Raw genomic sequence first — 21,608 nt, forward strand, 5'->3', positions numbered from 1 at the left:
CCCACCGGGAGTGGGCGCTCTCTGAGCGGCGGCTTCTCTCCCAGGAGCGGCCGCTGGGGCAGCCGTGTTCCGGCCCAGCCCCGGGGCGCCCCCGCTCCCCTGTCAGGAGTCCCGGTGCGGGGGTTTGAGCGCGTTGGTGGGAGCGTCGGGGTCGGCCTCGCCTTCCCCGTCCCGGTTTTGCGCTGCTTGTCAGCGTTTTCTGAGGGGTGCCTGAGCCACGAGGTGGTAAAAGAGGAGTGATGCAACCATGGCTCTGCTCTGATGGTTTGTTGGGAAGCTGGGAAGAAGCTGACCACAAAACTTGGGCGCTGCCACGTGAACCCTAATCACGTATCCCGGTTCAAGCCTTTTACCCCCTTTTAAAGGCGATGGTTTTGCCTGAAAAGCTGCAGCTGGTTTGAAATGACACATTTTTCTTGGGAAAGTGTATTTTACATGTGTGTAATTCCCATGTACTGTTAATGGGCACCGGTTGGTAGCCTTGCTATGTTTGTTTTGCTATGGAGAATGTTGTCAAGGGTTCAAAATCTATGACCTAGGCAAGTTCAAGCATTTGTATTTACTGTGAGTGAAACCTGTTTCCCTCCACTCCCTTCCCCTGAAGATGTTGGCATTTACACTGACAAAGAATTACTGTTCAGACTGTTTTTCCCTCCCTTGCTGAGTATGATGGTAAAACAAAGTTACTAAGACTTAAAAGGCATAATCTTGTGAATTATAAAGACTTGTGGTAATAAAAGCTTCAGCTTTAAAGGAAATTCCATTATGCTGTACAAGGCTGGACGTGGTCAGTTATGCTAATAGGCCTCAGTGTCTGGATACCTCTTGCAAGGTTTAGTTTGATTCACCTACAATTCCTTCAGGGGCTTTTAGTCTTAGTTTCATCTTAGAAGTATATCAGGTGAGAAAAAAAATGCTACATCTGATGAGTGTCTTAACTGTGTGCTATAAAAAGTGCTCAAAAAGAAAAGGGGGGAGGAACAAAACAAGCAGTTTGAAATAATACTTTTTTAAAAGTAATTTTTAACAAACTTGCTGCCCAACTAATGTTTCTGTTTCTCTTGGTGACATGTCTGAAAAGATGTTCTTTCTAAAGATGATATACATTTATGTTTTATGTCATTCTTCGATGTTACTTCTCCAAAGGGGATGCCTGAAACCTGTCTTGTAACATTTGCTGAGGTTCACAAATCTGTTGCTTGTCAGCTGTTCTTGCCTTTGAAGGACATGAAGTTCATTTGTATCCTGATCTGTTCTGAAACTGGGTTCCTCAGCTGTTGTCTGGTTGTTAAGAAAGTCTCCCCGCTTTTCAGGCCTATGGTGCCATTGCTCTGAGCACACTTGAAGGCAGACTGCAAAAATGGCTTGATAACCCACAGTAGTACAAGCTGTGCATAAGTGAACTCAGGCAAATCCAGTTGTGTTTTCTGGAGGTAAATACTCTTGTGAACCGTAATTAAGCAACTCATCAGGTTTCTTATCTGATGGTATCTCTCTGAGACAAAGGAAATGTACTCTTTAAAATAATTAAATGGTTTATTTGTCAATGCAGCAGTTAGATTCCATTGTATAAATGTAAAGATGTATGAAATGGAAGTTACAGCTGAAAAGGTAAAATCAACTTATAAAAATTTAATATTCCGACATGATATTTGAAGGAAGATAGTGCAAGCCATTCTGTATACTTAGGTTAAAGGATAAAACAGTTCTTCAAGTATGTCCAAAATCTGTTCTCTATGCAAAAGCTTAAGATGTCTCTGAACTCCTAACATGCAGTGTTTTGTTGAAACAAGAAGCTTTCTGCATATAGCCTAGGTCAGCGGTAGCCTGCGTCATCACCGATCGTGTTATATAGCTGTGACAGATTTAATTTTTTTCATGCATTACAGGTCATCTTAAACTTTCTACTAAACCCCTCTCCTGCCTCAAGCTAGAGCAACGAATAGAAATTATGGTCCTTTCTGTCAACAGCCTCGCTTATAACAGAGGACATAATATTCAGGCAGTAATTTTTAGAGGAAAAGTGTTTTCTGTTTAAGTTAGAGAATAGTTTTAGATGCCCAGTTATGGTTAGACAATAGGCTGTTATGTATATAGGAAGATAGAAGAATGGCAAATATGCTGCCTTTAATAATATAACTGAAATGGCCACACAAGAATTAAAATAATTGGAGAACCTGGAAAGAAAAGAAGCTGTTGAATTTTACAGCTAAAGAACTAATCTCACAGGTAGGTTTGAATCTGCTTTTTTTATATCCTTAAGTCATTTAAAGGTGTCCATGCACACTGGGGAGGTGGTAGTGAAGACTAGATTCAGATTGCAAGCAACAAGCATTTGACAGGTCTGCTAAGATACCAGGAAAATATGACTATGCTTATGTATCACCTCAGGAACTGAGAACAGTTTGTATCAGAGATGTTCCAAGACACAGTAAATAAGCTAATTATATTGAAATATATATCTTCAAAGAATTCAGTGTCTAGAAATGGATTCTATAAGGTTGTTTGCTCAGCCCCCAACTGAAAGTTAATTTCACATTGATCATAAGCTTTAATATCAACAACAAGGCTCTTATGGAACTATTTAAAGCATTTTTGGTCTGTTTTCTCATCTCGATGAACCTTTTTAGCAACCTCTTCCCTTCTACAAATAAGATGCCCTCCTTTTCTCCTCATCCAGTAATCCCACCCTCAGCAGTTAGCTTCTGGTCTTGCACTGTGAAATGCCACGATGCAGAATGATGAGCACAGATGGCTAGAAGACCAAACCACTTGGGAAAGGCCACAACATGAGGTTTTTGAACACGTAATTGCAGCTAGAGTGAACAAGGGGAGGCACAATGGTTTTGCAGAAGTTTATACTTTCTAACCTGCATCATACAAAAGCAGAAACTGGAGCATAGTGCTTTATTTATATTGAGGTTTTCATATATTTGGTTAAGTGGTCAAAGACAGAGGGATGGAAGAGCAAGCAGAAATTAATGTATCTTTACAGCAGGAGAGAGAGGAATGAAAGGCAAAGGGGAAAAGGGAGTTGAATGCTACTCCTTCCTGCTGGAGCCCTCGTTCTGCTGACCCTTGTACACGGAGCACATATCTGCTCTCTCGGGAGTGGTGGTGCCAGTTCAGTGTCTCAAGACCAATGGAAACAAAGGAGACAAAGACAGCATCTAAGCACTTTACATGGAACTCAGAATAAAAGTTTCAACAGGGAGAGCCAAGCAGATGGGCCTCATCTTGTTGCTCGGGTGTCTGTGGTCTAGTTTATAGTGAAGCTCGTGTACTGGTAGCCATGTCCAGTAGGAAACTAAATGTGTCCAGCCCATGTTTTCTGATCCCGAGGCCAACTGGCATGTAATGAGCTGCATCCATGCTATTGAACCCTGCAAAACAGGGTGGCTGCTGCCAAACTCCTGGTGGGGAACAGTGCCTCTGGTGGTTCCCAGAATCTGGGGTTTGCTTGGTGGGGAGCTAGGCTGCCTGGGGCAAGACTGGGCTAGACCTCCTGAACAGTGTAACAGTGTCAATGCCTGGGAATAGGCCATGTCACGTTTCATTCCACAGACATAACATGTGCCTGCCCCCTGTGTCTGTCTTTCTAGCAAAGGCATGAATCCTGCTAAGGCAGTAAGCAGCTATACTGGACTGACTATTTAAGATTAAGTATTTACAAGCTGTTTGTTTGTTTGTTTAAAATTAATCTTCCTCCCCCCCCTCCAGATTATAGATCTCATTAGCTTTGCAGGTAGTTAACCTAGAAGTAAGAAAACCCAGATAAGGGAGGGGCGTGTTAATATGTTCTAGATCACAAGCAAGAACAGTAAGTGCTCAAAACTACCTCATTGTTTTCTATGAAGGACTATTTTAATATTTCTAATTGCACCAACACCCCCAAAGTTACCATCCCATCTATATGTGCTTTCACCTTACCCCCTGCTTCTTTATAACAGCAAGAAAACCCCATCAAAGTACAGGTCAGTTATGAGTCCTGTACGTAACCTAATAGTCAGTGTGAGAAAAAAAAGTTTAAACAATGCCTGGTTTGCTTTTCAGCAGAGGATTTCTCTCAGTGCTACTAGGGAAGAAAATTGCTTTGAAATTGCTGAAGTAAGCAGTTAGTCCCTCCTGGTTCTCTGCTTGTCCTGTGCTTCTCTCAATAGGCTTGTATTGCTTGTATCTCCTGCAAGGAATGTGCACAGTTAGTTGCTGAAAGGCATTTAAATGAAAATCCACATTTAGTATATGGCCAGTGCATAAGAGGATTAATCATGTATTCATAACATATATTCTCCTCCTTCCCACTTCAATCCCATGTCATGATTAACAGCCATAGGTCAGTAGTGCTGACTAAGGCCTGCTTAATGAGAAGGCTCCATTACTTAGTGGAGTACTGTTGCTCTGTAGAGGTGTTTCTTTCTCATCACTGACTGTGAAGGTTGAGAATACTCTTGCCTGAGGAGTCTTGGTGCAATCTTAAAGTTTCATGAGAAGCATCCAAGCTAATGGTGCAGTAACACGTGCTTCTGTTAACTACTTTCCTGCATGCCCAGCACATTTTCCCCAAAGAATTTATTTGTTAATTATTTAATGAAGAATTTTGATGAGTAATTCTTGATCTGTCAGTCATTCACAAACACTTCTTGTAAGAGTTTTAGAGCTAAATTAAATTTCTGTTTGTTAGCTTTTACTACATATATAAATCACATCATGCGATTTGAGTTTGCTTACTGCTTACATCCTTACCCTGGCCTTCTAGTATTACTTTTTGTGCTTATGAGCACAGAATGTAATTTTCTATGAACATCTTTAACGTTTACATATTTTCCAATGTTTTTCAGCTTAAGACAGTAATCTGTTTTTCTTGAATATTTACCAGAATATTTGTGAACAACAATAACAAAGAAACAAAAATACAGCTAACCAATGAAAATTAAACTGTTGTTTTTGTTAATTTAAACTGATATTTCTGACAGTTCCTTGAACCGTTTTAATCCTAGAAATCAGCAACTTACTTGTAGAGGACAAAAGCCCCAATGGCAGCAAACACTGCCAACAAACCAAGGAAGATAAAGACACCTTCTGTTGTTCCTGATGATGATCCTGGAGTTCAGAAAACAGTTTGTTTAAAAGTTAGTCTCGTTTATACAGTGAGATAGATTTTCTAAAGAAAGCATCATTTTTACTTTATTGCTGTACAGATTGAAGCACACTTGATACTTCTAATATGCTAAGCATTGGAGGTCAGTGACTTTGGGAGGAGGTGGTGCTTTCACATCCTACTCAATCTAATTCTCATTTCCACCAGAGTGTGAGTTGGGCTTTGCCAGTATTCTCACATGAGCCATGCTCCTGAGACACATGGCTGCCCTTCCAGCATGGAAGGGAACGGAGGCTCTTGCTGGCATCCCACAAGGTGAGGCCTGATTTGCTCCTTGCTGATTGCTCTTACACAGAGAGTTTAAGGTATGCAGTCTCTTTATAAGCTCTCATGTTAGAATCAGCTTCAGCTTTCTCTTAGGGATGATGACCAGGAAGAAAGGAGATAAAAAAGGAGTTTCTTAAATGTTAGTGTTACAGTCCCATATGCTAAGGTGGCAGAGTGTGGCGGAGAGCTTGGTGGATTTAGGATTGTTTGCCTTATCTAAGAGCTAAGGGATCTGTTTTTTTAAATATGCTCATTCTAGGAAATTACTTTTGTGTTTTGCCTGTCATTGAAGTCTTTCTTCTGGTTTCCTGTCAACCATTTCACTCACATCTACTCCTAATTCCACCATATTTGATGGAAGAAGCCAAATCATTACAGGTATTTTTAAAAAATTTGTGTTAAATATCTTAATTTTCCAGTCCACAGGCTGTACCTTTATTGAGTTTACTGACACTGAGTCATACTCTTGGTCCTCATATTAGCAACAGTGTTTATACAGTGAAGTAACCTAGAGGTGCATGTTGGCTTACCTTTCCAGTTATTAATTTATAATTGCTGCCCATGAAAACTGAGATACTAGATCAGGGTTTATCATTTACTTGGTACATGTGCCTCATATATTTCTCTGTTTGTTGATACAATTGCTTGTGAAGGATTGACCTCATTCTTTGTTTACAATATTTTTGCCAAGACCGTAGGGATTTTCTTATTTTATGAATAAAGCAGGTACTTGGACTAGTTTGCAAAGCAACACATACTGATGGTATGGGTCTAAATCACAGGACTGCAACCCTTTCAACAGCAGCTTAAGCAAGTTAAGAATGGATGTTTTGTGCATTGGCTACATAACCCAGGCACAGTCCTGCCAAATTTCAAGGGCCAGATGTTTAGGCACAAATTATGGGATTTTCAGAAATTCATAAATACTTGCCTCCTCTTGAAATGAGTGGAAAATTGTGGCACATGAGAAATGTTTGCAAACATTAGATGGGCTCCTCCAGAAGGTGACTCAAAGCAGTAAACTCTCTTTGACCCGAATTCTGCTTTGATTATAGTGGAGGTCCAAAAGTACAATTTAGCTTTGCCCTCTGAAAGAAACCTAGGAAGACCAGCCTTGGGCTAAAGTTAGCCTTTGTGAATACAGTTTTGAAAAAATCTACTGCATGCTTATTTTCATTTTTAGGGACTGGAATGCACTTAGACATCAAGCGTTGTGCCCTAGTCATCATGAACTGGTTTTGATACAGCTAAATTTATACCTAGATTAAATAAAATCGGCCAAAAGTACTGTGGCAAAAGATCACAAAGGGTTGGTTGCTTGGCTGATAGTAATTCAGAAGAGTCATATTGCAGTGGGAGGTCAGGAGGGCAATGGAGTGGGAGCAGAGAGACAGAATGATCATTCAGATTTCTGGCTGAGGTGGAGTTTAATACCTGGTTCTGTCAAAGACTGCTTGGATAACCATGAGCAAGACACAGTGACACTCATCCAACCAAAGGTAAACCTCCTGTTCTGAAATAGTCACCCTGGGCGAACTCTGTAGTCAGTGAATGTTACACAGATCTTTCCAGAATCTGATTCATCTTATCCTTATGTAGAAGGAGATACCTGGTCAAAGTCAATGGGCTACAAAGGGCCATAGCAGCCACCTCAGCTGCAGACTTTGATTCTGTCTCAAGTGAGCTGAATTCCTCTCCGTTTCTCCTATTTCTCCATGTGTGGTGGAGGCTGGCTGCCATGTCCCCCACCTTCTTTTCTGCTCAACAGAGTTATACTGTAGAAAAATACATTATGGCTTAAGAACTGTTCTTATTCTGTGATACTGAAGGGTTTATACAATTACTCACTGAATCATAAACATCAATCAAACCAAGTTATAGCATCTAAAATTCCTGTAGTGAAAGAATTGTCTCGTTATCTTTGCATGGACTCTCACACAAGCTGGCACAGTCTCAACTGAGGCCTCCAGGTATAATAAAAATCCCACATAAATTCCTGTGCTCTTCCCCTCTGCAGAGAAATGACCACAGGGAGATGCTATTCACAGACGACCCACATCTGCTCTGTGTGGACTCACCTCCATTTACTGAGATTAGCGCACTGGCAAGGGCTTGACTTGTGTCATCCCCCAGGGTGATGTTTATGCAGTATGTTCCAGGTTCCTCAAAAGCTCTCCGGATGGTGAGCAGGCATTCGTCAGTGACAACGATGGGGTCGCATACTACACTCTTGGACACCTGGCATGTGGGGTCAGAAACTACTGTGCAGACGTCTGTGGGGAGGCTGGGATGGGAAGAGAGAACACACTGCATCTGTGGAGTCCTGTTAGCCCACTTCATAGACACATTGCACTGATACCCCAGTTTTATGCTGGTGCCTGAAATCAGTGGCACTATAGTGATATAAGAGTGTTTTATTAATACATTATATATATTTATTTTTTTTTATACATGCCTATATATTTTATATATACATACATATGAATTTTATATAAAATGCATATATACAATCTATTAAATTATCTGCTTGTTTTATATATCATGTAACATTTTATGGTGATCACAGAATTACCTGCTTCAAATCAGCTTATAAAGTCTATTACCTTTCATACACATCATTAAGAAAGGCATGAGTAGTCTTACATGTAGTATCATGTGCTAAAAAAGTAAATGCTAAGACAGGTAAATTGTTTTCCAGTTGCATTACTGAGATGATTTTTGTACTTCTCAGTCCTCTCAAATCTGATTCTGTTCTAAGAGCTAGGAATATTAGTGCAAAGTTTTCCTATCCAAGAAATTGCTTGGACACACACATTTACTTTAAGTGTCAAAAAATCATGGCCAAAAAGAAAGGGTTTCCTTCCAATTTCAGTAGACTGCTTCCCATTTTACAGTAAGTGCTGAAGTCTTGTCTTGGCCAGGAAAATATAGAATTGTTTCTCCCCACTATCTAGTTCTTATTTTTACTGAGGTTTGACATTTGTTCTGAATCCTAAGAGCCTGGCAGTAACCTCTGTTGCCATAGTTTACAAATGAGACTTGCATTATCTTTAGTTCCAGTCAAGAAATAGAAACACTGCAGTTCCCAACTTTTGTTCATGCAGCTCCATCTAAGTGCAGACAGTGTTCCAGCACCTAATTATTTTTAAAGAGGAAAGACTGACAGTTTCATTCACACACTTACCTCCCTTGGCAGGTAACAACAAAGTCAACCAGTGAGTTTTCAGCTTGACTTTCTGTCATCTGGATGCTCGTCATCTGAATAATATTTACCTCAAGGATTCCCTCTGGGCGAGGAAACAGATGTCAGTGATAGGACACATGACAAGCTCTGAAGTCTGCGTGTACAAAACCCCAAGTGTTTGGCTGATGCTCAGTTCAGGTCTTGCTTTCCATAGCCTCCTCCCTCCCTTAGCACTCCTCCTGAAGGGTTTGAAAGCTGAGAAATTTTCCAGTGCTTTCCCTGTGAGGCTGCTCCTATCTGCTGTTTTATTTTTCCAGTATTATTATTTTCTTACTTATTTTACTAAATCACTCCTCCATCCCACTACCCATGACTTGTGTGCATGCCAAGGTCAATTCAGCCTTTCGTGATCCCCCAGGCCAGTATGCTTCAGGTGTGGCATGTGCAGAAGCTGATGATGCAGAAAGTAGTGATATGGTGCACAGCCCCACCAGCCATTGTCCAGCCCAACTCTCTGGAAACACCACTTGTAGCATGGGGGCAGCCATCAGCAGGCATCCAGACTAAGGCCCAGCCTCATGCACCTGAAGCCAAGGGGCCATAACCTCTGCCACTAGATCGTGGCAGAACATGTAAAGAAACCAAAGTCAGTCAGTTAGCTGTCTGTACATTAATCTTTTAAAATGTCAGCTAAGTCCAAGAGAAGGATCTTATTGTGGGTCTCACGTAGTTCATAAAAAGGAGCTTAAATAAACATTATCTCTACTATACATTGTTGTACATTATTAACCTCATTACTCTGGTTAGGTGTTGACCCATACCCTTACCTACAACAGAGATACCAGTTCTGTAGTAGCCATTTCTGTAAATATGGCAACCTCCATCAGGATTATCTTCCATTGATTCAATGGTGGCAGAAGAGTCTAAATTAGAAGATGCTCCGGTCGTTACTGTTGAGTTGAGGGAGAAAGAATAGATACTCAGCTCTAGAACAAGTTCTGCTTAGAGACATTCTCAACATGGCCATATGTTTCAACTGCATTCATTATATAGGTCATTAGTGACTTTGGTTTGCAGCTGTGCAGTCATGTATGTATCTCTGTGGGATCATGGTAATAATCCTTAAAGAAAACACACATGCCCAGCTGTAGAACCCTGGAATGACCTGGATAGCCTCACTCTAAAAGCCACCTTGCTAGTCTCCCACCTCTGAAATAAAAGTGAGACTGCAAGGTTTGATATAATTAAACACTTCTTTAAAATTCCCAAATCAATTATAGAAGAAATTCAAAGGCCAATAAAAAGTTTAAAATGCTCTCTTTAGAAGCAGGTATTTTCCTATTGCTCTACATTACAGCTAGTGGAGAAATGAAGAGGGGAAGTGGTAAAAATTATATCTTTCCTTTAATTTTTCATTCTCAACATTTTGGTAAAAGAACATATTAAAATTCTGAAATTTGAAAAATATAGCCACAGTTACAATTTAATAGTAGTAGCATTACAACACCCAGGCTGAAACGGCAGGCCTTTTGCAAACCCTCTGAGATGATAAACCAGTGCTGAACATAATGAAAGTTATTCTGAAATATGATAGTGCATAAATTTAAAGTGGAAAAGCCATTCTGGGTTAATGCCATATGGAAAATCCATATTTGGAATATGAGTAAGTTTTTTCTAGTTCAATCCAATCTCATTTAATTTTGTGTGGAAGTTAATGCAAACCAGAAAGAAACTGGCTATAAGAGTATTTTGAAATACCTCTTTCTTACTTAAAATTTATATCTTGCCTCAAAAGATGACCCTGCAAAGGCAAGGCTAAAACCACCTGACCTGGTGTGGTAGCGGGTAAAAAACCAAATTTATACATACAGCATGTCCACCTGAAGACTTCTCTATGCTGTCACTGTGGTGGTAGAACTGGAATGTGTTAAATGTGTAAGTGATGCTTACCACAGAATCATAGAAGAGTTTATGCTTATTGATTCCATCTCTAAACCCATTTATAGACGGTTTGCAGAGCCTTGCAGCTCTTTCACTGATGAAAGTAAAACTCCTAAAGATATGAACTTAAACCAGCAGAAATTAGAGGTTTAGCACAGCTCTTAACATCACTGCTGTTTGATAATCTCTTACCTGCTGAAGTGGGCAGTGGTGCAGTGGGTGTTACTGGCCTGCAAGGTATGGGTATAATGGCTTGGACAGTTACATTCAGAGTGAAGTTTCCTTGCAGAGTATAGGTGTGAGATGTAGTGGAACTGCTGACTACAAATAAGCCACTTCCATCTCCGAAGTTCCACTTGTAGGAGATGGCAGAATTATTAAGATAGTAGCTGGGGTCATGGATCTTCACATCAAATGTGATTGGTGAGTCTTTGATAAAAATGGAGTCTGAGATGTTCCGGTCATGTTTTTGGTACATACTCACAAATATGGGGATTTTGTCTGGAGGGGAAAAAAGCAGTAATAAATAAATGAAGCATATATACCTGGCTGCAAACAACAAACAGCTCCAAAGTCCCTGAACAGCAACAGTCAGAATGTGAAACATTTATATCTTTAACACAGGTTTCTACTTTAATTCAATTTACTGATCTGGGGAGTGAATGTCAGTAGGAAACAGTTAGCCAGAAAAGTGTGGGAATAAATGAGGAATCGCAGGCATCTGTGGAAGATTGCATTCCCTCTTGTAAATAATTTTTCATTACAAAGTAGAGGTGTCACAACTGAGCTAGATACAAAGCTGAATTACACTACTCAAGGCAATTTACTAGAGATTCCACATTTATATTAAAAACCTTTCTCAGGCCAATGTCTTCTTTTTGTGCCAGATGATGCTTGTGATGAATTCTTTTAACACCTAAACAACAAATACCTCCAGTATTTTATAACAGTTTATTCCAGCACACTCACCTGTTATAAAGTAAAAGGCTTTTGCTCTTGCAATGGGAACGTATGCTGAATTCCCCCTCCTGTAGATGGATACTGCCATTACATGTTTGCCAAGAGTGATGTTTGCTGTGTTGACTGAAAATGTTATGGAAGATCGTCCAGTTGCTTGGTGGTACTGACCTGAAAGAGAATGTGAACTTAGATGTTTTCCCCTTCAGCCTAGCTACAATTTGTTTTAAGAGAAGCAGTTTTTCTGTGATTCTTGGCTTGTCTAAATCAAAATTAATAGTTTAGAATTGTCTTTCAGTTATCTGGAAGGTGTTTTTGGAGGACTGGATACTTTTACAATGCGTTTACTCCCATTATTTCTGTGTTTTTTCAAAGGTGTTGGAAAGATGTCCCAAATTTCACTAATCTAAGAAAAAATTGCCAAGGCATCTATATCTTTCCAAAACAATTACATTACGTTAAGTCATGAAGATTATGTAGCAGATGATGTTAACTCCTAGGCATTTTAAGCGATCTTGTGCCTCATACCCTAGAGCCCTTTGTATACATTTGCTTATTTGTCTTCGTAACAGCTGATTGAGGCAGATAAATAGTGTCACCTCTACGTAAAATTTGGGAAATTATTATCATTACTCATGTTGATACTGCTGATAATACTGATTTGGCCAAGCTAACTTAGGATACTAAGATTTAGTATGTAGCCAATGTCAGGAATAGCCCAACCGTTACATACCCAGGAGCTGGGAACACTGAAAATCAGCATCTGAAACCAGAGCAGTACCACACAGTCACTGTCTTTTTTCACCTCCCCAGAAGCAAGAAGTGCTGTGCTATTAAATTGATCTAAAGATATACAGCGCTATGGTCTTTCTTAAATTTAAGAATCTGAAGTGGCAGTGACCAGTCAACAGATCATCTGACTGACCTGCTCAGACCTTCTGCTTTCCTAGAAAAAGATCTTGAGTACTACTGAAAGGACATTAATTTTCTTCAGTGGTAGTACTGTGAATGCAGATTTAAAGACAATCTCCTGGTAATCCATGATTTCCAGACCGAGCAGCTGATGGCCTTTCTGGAAAGCGGGGAATGGATTCGGGATCTCTGCTCAGGAGTGTGGAATCCTTTTTAAAGGACTTTTAATAAAACACACTCGACAAGTGAGTTAGTCTACAGAGTGAATTTGCAGTGTCAGTCAAACCAAGGGATGTGTTGCAGTACTAACCAAATGTGTGAAACACGTAGACAAAATTCCTTCTCCTCCAGCCAGGATAATGAGGGAAAGGTCTCCCGTCTGGAAATACGTTATGGCTGTGGTTGCTTGTGCAGTTTTCCCAGCCACAGTTGTCAATCCATTCAGTCCAGTTGTAGACATAGACTTGCTGATCCTGGGAAGCTGGAGGATCTAAGTGTAGAAATAGGACATGTTCCCGGTCAATGGAGAAATGTGCAGAAAGTCAGGAAACAGGAGGCAGGCACCCCAGGTTAGAGCAGTTACTGCACTTAAAGAACAGACTAAGTGGGGTATTTTTAGACCGACATTATTTTTTTTCTAGGATTGTTTAGTTTTTAATGTAAACAACAAATTGTTCGGCTTGGCATTGTTTTATTTAGAAGCTTAAAAAAAAATTACTGCCTCACGGGCAGGACACATTTTAAAATTCCTTGCCCAAAACTTGCTGTCAACTAGGATGATACTGTTTCACTGGAGTTAGTGAGGCTACCTGAGCATTTGGCAAGCAGAATATAAAATTTTAAGTAGAAATAGCAGCTGTGGTAGCACAGAGAGGAAGTGATTTAGTTTGTTTTCTATAGCACCTTTAAATAACTTAGACATGAATTTCAGTTCCTTTCTGAATAATAGAAAGTTTCCTTCCGCAAACAGCACAACTGATATTAAGTAGAGAATGGATATCAGCAGTTAACAAAACATTACAGTCAAAAAGTAGAACTCAGACTGACAAAAAAAAATGCTGATATGCCTTGAAATAAAAATTACTTTGATCAATAAAAAATTCTTTTGAACGTTTATGAATTCAGAAGAAGAAGGTACAATGGCCAGTTTCACTCTAGACCCAGCAGCTTCAAACACTGGAATTATGATAGGTTTTTTGCCCCGTGTAACAGTAAATACGATGAAAAAATGTGATCCAGGATCAAGGATCATGGCTTGCTTGATTTTAGATTATTTATTTTCTTTTTTTTTTTTAAATTCTTAAAATGTGGGAATGTGAGATTTACTCTTTCTTGAGGGTTTTTCAAGATGCAGATGATGGTTAGTGAGTTCCGCAATTCCTAACTGAAAAAAAAATTCTCAACTTTATACATTGACATCCTTATAAATTTGGAAGAAAACATTGTGACTGAGCTGAAAAGCAGTAACAGTTTTGTTAGGAAGCCAAATTAATGTCACTGTTTTGGGAAGGCAATTTTATAGTGAAGGCAAATCTTAAATTACCTGGTCGTTATATATAGCGGGTGTAGAAGAGTAAAAATATCACAGTGATCTTCTGAGGAAAGAAACTGGTGTGGCACAGGTTAGACATGAGTGTAGTTATCAGTTAAAAGCAGCATGGCTGTTGTTCATACGGCGTGCCTCTGATGTTTTCAGAGATTCATAACATGTTCACGTGAGCGCCATAGTCAGACGTGTGTACAGTGCAGGGAGATTGCCATTACCTACCCTGGGTACAGTTTCTCTCGTATATTATGTTGCCATCGTTATCTTCTTTCTGGCACTTGGGAAACTGGAGAGTCACAACAAAGGTCACATTGGATCCTACCAGTGCTGGGCTATCAGTGTCCAATTTGGCTGTCACTCTTCCACCTGTAGAAAAGAAAATTGGTGTTCACTGTACTAAGGGATGCACCAGAGCTGCAGCACCTTCAACTGTGCACTATTTACATTAGAAATGCTTTATTGATTCCTCTGTTTCCAAGTGGTTTTGTGCTCCTAAGTCACTTGCACTCTTATCAAAACCCCAACTTGAACAATCAGAGGGACTCACCATATCGCTCTACATCACTTACTGGTCTGTCATTCATTTCCTTCTTAGAGCTATGTTTTTTCACCCATGAGGTCAATATATTCCAAAGGAGAGTATTTTTGGTTGTCCCCCAGGGATACAGCCTTTAGACCTTAGCTCAGACCAGGTGATAATAAACAGGGTCTTCACAAAAGTTGTCAAACTGAAGCCCACAGTGCCCGACTGAGGTAGCAGTTGAAGTCACCCATCCTCTAGGGCGTATTTCAAATAATGGATTTTCTTAGAGCCCTGGTCATCAATGCTTATTAAGAAGTATTAACATCTGAGACTATGAGTCATGGGAAAGCATTTACTGTAACAACTCACTGTTCTGCTTCCTCAGACAATGTACTGGGAATGGTACCAAAACCAGTCATCTCTAATTTGCTATTCCTTGCAGCACTGACGGATATTGCACCTGTGAAAAAAGTACTATAGCACCTGCACTCTTCAATGAAGTGGATTTTCTGGCCAGTTTTCTCAGTGTCTTTGAAATACGTATGTGCAATCACCTTTCCAGCAGTCCTTCCATCTGGGATCACCTTCTTCCCAGAAAGGATAAAGCTTTTCATCCCATTTATTTTGATCACTTGACCAGCCTTGTAACTTCTTGTAGGGTGTAACAGGAGAAGTTCTTTCATGGCTCAGCACATCTTGAAATCCTAGAGAGAAAAACAAACATGCATTTTCCCTATCACCCTATAAAGATGCTGCTCTTGTGCTGAACAGCCTTCGTATTATGACTGTATTGTTGTACTGATTAGAAAACTCTTCATCAGTAGAAAGTTTTGGAATTTTATCATCACAGCTATAAACACATCAACTGTAACCAACATAAAGACAATTCCACCACTGACAGACTGATGTTTCTCTATTTGCACTATTGCAAGCTTTCCAGAGAAAAAATAAAAAGTTTTACAACATTTTGACCATATCAGAGCAATTGTTTGTATGAATGGACATAACCCTGCAACAACTAGTTGTACAGAGGTTGCTTGGTTGCTGACTGCTTTATGCTCGCCTGGTAATAAATCTAAGAGTAAAAGGCTAACTCTGTGTCTGAGTTGTACTTTAGTGGAAGTTATGACAGTAAAGCTTCTCTGGTGAGTGGGCTGGTGGTTTGGGTGGGAGGACTGGAAGCAATTGGAGCAGAAGCTGGTTTTTCCAGAGAAGGAAATTTAGAGCTGAATAGTAAACTCAATGTGTTTATAATATAACAACAAAAATATATTAGCTTCATGCCTATTACTTTAAAATGGCTCGGATACTAAATAACTTTAATAACCTCTTTCTTCTCATATTACTACAAATGACGGGCTCAAACTTTTCCCAGACCTTCTAGGATCCCTCTTTCTGTCACAAAGTACACAAAATGAAAAGCAAAGTAAATGCCCAAGTAACCTGTAGGAACATGTAGGAACACTGTAGGATGCCATAAAAATATGTTTGTAAGTAGGCTCATAGGCAGAGTTCCATTAAAGCCCGGGGGGCTTTAACCAACTCTGTCATGTTAATCAGGTAACTGCTGGGTGTGCCGTTCTGTCACAACATCAAGGGAGTTAGGATTTCTGCTTTTCATGGCTTTATTTTAAAGGTAGCTGATGCTGAATGCTTCTGAGATTTATACCCAAGTGCAACAAAGAGCTGGATGACTTCGGTGGAAATGCAGAGACCTGTAAGAAGGGCAAGAATGGCTCTGTGTACTGTAATGTAACTGGTTGTGTTGGAAATTCTCTGAGTTTTGGAAAAGGCACAAAACAGATATAGCCAGTTTAAGCAAGGTCTTTATGGGCATGTGACTCCTAATTTTACTGCAAGGGAGAACCAGAGAAACAGCACCGAAGAAGAAGAAGCAGGAGCTGTTTTCTCTTGATGTTTTATTGTCCATGAGACTTCTGCTGGGCAGGAAGCACATCCCTTGGCCAGTCCCATCTCAATGGTCACTCTGAACTGATGCTGGTACCAAAAGGTTTGAGGACTGAAAGGTCTGAGGAAAAGAACAGATTTTACACTAAGAGACATACTCTCCCACGGTCTTTTGCTCTACAGGAACTCCCCACAGTCTCATTTAAATCACTTGAATCAAGCCTTTCCTGCAGATTTAATATATTTTGATGTGAGCAAAGCATAACATCATGACTGGTATTTACTTAATGGCCTGTATCACATGCTGTATTGTTTTCAGTCTTGGTCAGAAGAAGAGTTTGGTAATGTTGTCCTTCAGAAACTTTTCTCAGGAAAAAAAACAAATTAGCAACTATAAAAGTATTTCACAAAGGCTTATCAAGCTCAAATACATTTAAGGTCATTAAATTAATGTGTCATCTTATTTGAAAGTAAGTGGCTAGGGATTTTTCCTGTCTTCTTTTTCACATTCTCTTTGATTTTATCTAAAAATTATTTTATGAATAATGATGTTTTGATTTTGTCAGATCAGAACATTTCAGTCCTTATTTTTTTCCCCAAAGGCTCAATTTGTCAAAAAGAGCTGGGGCACTTTTAATTTTATAAATGCTTTTAATTTTGAATTTTCAATAACAATCCTTGAATTCAGAAATCATTTTCTTGTCCAGTTTTGGTAATAACTGTGGTCACTGCTTCTAAATCACAGGCTCCTTAGGCATTTCTGTGCCTCCCTGATGTGCTTTGTTTACTTCAATCAAATAGAAAACATTTCACAAGCTTCAGGACAAGACAAAGACATTTTTTCAGATGAGCAAAGACTTCAGCACTAGTTTCCCTAACACATGGAACTGAAGATTTTCAGTTGCTGAATTTAAAGGAACGAAACGCTTTAATGTATTTCTTCTTCAACAATGAAAAACACTCAAGAACAGATGTTGGCTATAACCAAAATTAGAGCAATTCAGTTCAAAATAGACAGAGTAATATTACACTCTAAGGAACTGATTACTGTAATAGTTTTGGTGAGATGATCATAGGAGAAAAGATCTTATACTCTGATTGACTTTCTTCTTTTTCATTCTGGTTTTCTTTCTGGTGAAAAATGTAGCAAAGACAAGAAGTTCAGTATTTCCTGTGATAGCATGTTAGCCATGAAAGAGAGGACGAAAGCCAGTGTTAGAACAACAGCAATACAAAGATGGCCCAGCTAAATGGCATAAAAGTGTTTTAGAAGTAAAAAGGCTGATGTAATGGCCAAGCTAAGAAGATGGAAAATAATGTAAACTTTCTAAAGTTACATACAGAAACATAATAAAGCAGAACAAAAAAAGAATTTGAGGAACAACTTGCAAGAACATAAAACCTACTAATTAATCTTTTTTTTCAAATACAAAAGTAGTGGAAAGCTTGCCAGACAATCTATAGGGCCAAAAGATTATGTAGATATGAAAAAAAGCTTTCAGGGAAGATAAAGGGATGGCACAAAAGTCAAATACGATAGTTTACATTTTCATTCACAAAGGAGGAGCATAAGAAATTTCTATGCTAGATTTTTTTCTTTACAATGATGGAGAATCTCTCTCAAAATGAAGTGTTGGCACAAAAAAAAAATATAGAACAAATCAACAAAATGAAGTTGTCTAGATAGGATGGCTCAAAAAGTATGGAAGCTATTCAAGAATGAAATAAATGAGCTATTAAACATAGCATGTAACATCTTGCTTAAAAATGCCTCAGTAGCCGAGAAATAAAATTTGGCAAATGTGATGACAGTTTTTAAAAACCCTTCCAAGGAAGATTTAGAGGATTACAGAAAGTTTGAGGCTTAAATTGGAGGAGCTGGTAGAAACAGCAGTGAAGAACAGAATTAGCAGATACAGTGGATTAATATGATATGCTGTAAAAGGAGTGCATTCCTCAGAAATTCTGAGTTTCACTGAGGGAGCCAGAGAGCATGGGAACAAGGCTGACCCACTTGTTATAGTCTGCTTGAGTTCCAGACAGCATTTGATGAGGTTCCTTGCTAAAGGCACATAAAGGAAATAAGTTACCGTGGGATAAGAACGAAGGATTTAACCTGAATAAATATAATTAGTTAGGGTATATGAACCAAAAGTTACAAATAAGTGGCCAGTTTTATTAATTGTTGAAATAAATTAAAATATTCGTAATCTGGAAAAGTGGTAAACAGTAAAGTTCTTCAATCTGCTGAAGACAGCATCTTAAAGTAATAGAGGGGAGGACTGAATGAGACTCAATGATTCAAGAATAAAACTGTATGAAATTCAGCATAGTTAATCTGAATAGTTAATATCTTTGCTTAAAGAACAAGGGACTCTAAACTAGCTATTGCCACTCAGAAATGAGATCTTGTAGCTTTCCGGTTTTGAATGCAGTGCTTACTGGTAGCTGAAAAGCTAGTAAAAGGCTAGATAGAGAACAAAGATGAAAATGTCATTACAGCATTGTGTAATTCCATGTGTGTTCATGTCTTGAATACTATATATTGCCCTCTTCTCTGTAGCTCAAGCAGGGTATAAGAGAACTGAAAATATACAAGAAAAGTGGTGAGGGTACTAGAAAGGGATAGAATTGTTTCCACATGAGGAACAGCTAAATAGACTGTGTCTTGAGCCCAGAGAAGAGGTAACAGAGAATATAAAAGCGGAATCATGAACAGCAGGAAGGAAGAAGCAATTTGACACTATTTCTGAAAGTATAAAAGTTAAGGAGAATCAAAGGAAACCAGCAGGTTCTAAGCATATAAAAGGTATTTCTTCATGTAAAGCACAGTTAACGTGTGAGATTTCTTGCTGGCAGGATGTTGTGTGTGCCAAAAATTTACACATGTTGCAATCAAAACTCAATTGCATAAACAGGTAGAAGAAAAGTTCAGTAAAAACTGCTAAATACAATGACTCTGCATCTGACAAGAGGCAGTTCTGGTGCTATAAATCACCAGAAACTGGGAAAGTGTCCTGAGTAAATACCACTTGCCCAGTTATACATCCATTACTGTTTCCCATTGCAGACAGGTACAAGGCTAGGTGGATGCTCTGCTGGACCTCAGCTTTTTAGGTCTTCAGTTTCCTTACTGTAGGTTCTGGAATTTGAGCCTGAAATCCCATTCCTGGGTTCCCAGCCCTGAGCTCAGGGAGTCAACCTAAGACTTGAGTCAAGCTGGGAGCCCAGAAAGAAGCAGAGATCCATCCCAGTGCCTGCCCAGCATGGCTTGAGGATCGAATTCCTCGACTCGGCTCCCTGAAGTTGGGGATCCACAGGTCTGGGTGTCCCAGCAGGGAGCACAGCCTCTGACCCAACCTCCCCCAGTTACAATTGAGTAGAGCAAACTGGGAGAAGTCCAGTCTGCACCTGGCTTTTTAGCCACGCCTGAGCTGGGGAAATATTGTTAGAAATTTGTTAGAATGAGCCAAGGCTTAGCTCTGGTCGTCTATGTGTATCCGTGGAGCGCAGGAAATAGATAACTAAGCAGTTCTTGGCATATTTCTCCATCTCAGGTGACATTTCTACCCAGAGCCAGGCAACCCTGAGGTGGAGGTAGCTGTCGCCTACCAGTTCCCAAGCACAGCTCCAGCAATCGCTGCCTGTGCAAGGAGCAGCAGTTTTTACCACACTGGCTCGGGACATTGAACCTGCGGAGGCAGGGAGAGAGGATGGGGTGAAGGAAGCACTCACGTGTGGCAGCAGCACACAGCACCACTTCGGCCAGGAGCAGGAATCCGAGGTGGCGGCGAACACCGCTCATGGTGCCGGAGACCCTGCGTTAGCTCAGCCCGCGCAGAGGGTGGGTGCCTGGTGCCTGCACACGGTAACTCCGCTGGTCCCCACTGAGAAGTGAGAATGAAGTTTCTCTGCTGCTCTGCTCTCCGATTAAATGAAGGGCCCCAGGACTCATCATGTGATGGAATTAAGCAGAGATGCATGATTGTGTCTTTAGCTTCTTTCAGCTCATGTGCTTATGACTCACTCCTTTTGCTTTCAGCATTCCCTAGGATTTCTGGGAGACCTGTTTAGAGCCACACCATTTACCTCGCAGGCATTTTTTACTAGTTTTGCACTATGATCAATTTTTGTACTTAATTTATTTTTAAATTAGGAATGTTTATTTCCAGAAATCCAAATTAACTCTTGCCCCAGCCTGATTTGCAAGTATTACTGCAACAGCTCACTGCATTTGACAAACCCATCACTACTTAACCATGTGTCTCTCCCCACATGCTGGGCAACAACTGTAAACTAAATGGAGAATGGCCAATTCTAACACATCCCTGGACCTGGCTCCTGATCAGAGTTGTTTGTTAAGGAAAACGTTATTTAAACATTTAGTGGGCACATGCGCGTACTATCTGACCACAGTTGCACAATATGATGTGACAATGGTTAGTGTGATCACAGACCCTATGTAGTGATGGCCAGACAATATCTAGCTCACAAGTTGCCATGACCTACACACAGCCAAGTCCTTCACTGTATATATTTCATGGTGTGTAGAGATAAAGGAAAAACAGACTTTGCTGGCTAACCTAATAATGAGGTTCAAGAGGAGTAGGGTAATACAGGCAGATTGGCAAATGCTGCACTTAGTGGTTCAAATTCAGGTTCAACATGCTTCATCAGCCCAGGTGTTCTTCTGCAGGCAGTGCAGCAACTGAATTTTGTTGCAGTCCTGGGCAGCCTTGTGAAATTTCTTCCTTTTTTTTTGCAGCAAAGAACAAGCTTTGGTGAGACAGCATGGCGTAGAAGCAAATATGGTCCAGTAGTGGTTTCAGTGATCCCAAAGTAGAGCGCTGACAACTGAGATGCTGGCTAGCCAGAAATCAGCAAGTTGGGCAACACGAACCCATTTTTATTTTGGGCAGGGCAGGTGGAAGTCTGTAAATCCAAGGCAGTGTCAACAGAAAGAAGAGATTGCCCAATGAAAGGAGACTTTAGAGCTGTGACTACTTATTATTTTAAATTTTTGATTTGTTCTTAGTTTCTTCCATTTTTCTAGTATTTTCTGTTAGCTGTGTAAGTTATTGTCACTACCCAGCTGGAGTTCCCCAGCCAGCATTTCTCTCAGTAAGGCAGGCTCTGATGTCTGGTCCTGTGCATCCTGCATATGTAGACTCTAAGCTTCAACACCCTCCTGACTGGAGCCAACCCTCCCTCC

At 40.0% G+C, this 21,608-nt stretch overlaps 1 protein-coding gene across 1 annotated transcript; it reads right to left on the reverse strand.

Annotated features, from left to right (window-relative positions):
* Positions 1-1,539: 1,539 nt before the first annotated feature.
* Positions 1,540-20,483, reverse strand: GPNMB (glycoprotein nmb). Its single transcript, XM_026843526.1, has 11 exons — positions 20,132-20,483; positions 15,043-15,192; positions 14,188-14,331; positions 12,730-12,909; positions 11,520-11,678; positions 10,743-11,051; positions 9,437-9,559; positions 8,610-8,712; positions 7,504-7,709; positions 5,013-5,100; positions 1,540-4,180 (listed from the first exon to the last, which is right to left on the reverse strand). Exons 1-11 carry the CDS (start codon positions 20,199-20,201, stop codon positions 4,027-4,029), a joined length of 1,686 nt encoding a protein of 561 aa, XP_026699327.1. The 5' UTR covers positions 20,202-20,483; the 3' UTR covers positions 1,540-4,026.
* Positions 20,484-21,608: the final 1,125 nt, after the last annotated feature.

This window comes from Athene cunicularia, assembly GCF_003259725.1.
Source record: "Athene cunicularia isolate RWA chromosome 2 unlocalized genomic scaffold, athCun1 chr2_part1, whole genome shotgun sequence".
In the NCBI taxonomy this organism is placed as follows: Eukaryota; Metazoa; Chordata; class Aves; order Strigiformes; family Strigidae; genus Athene; species Athene cunicularia.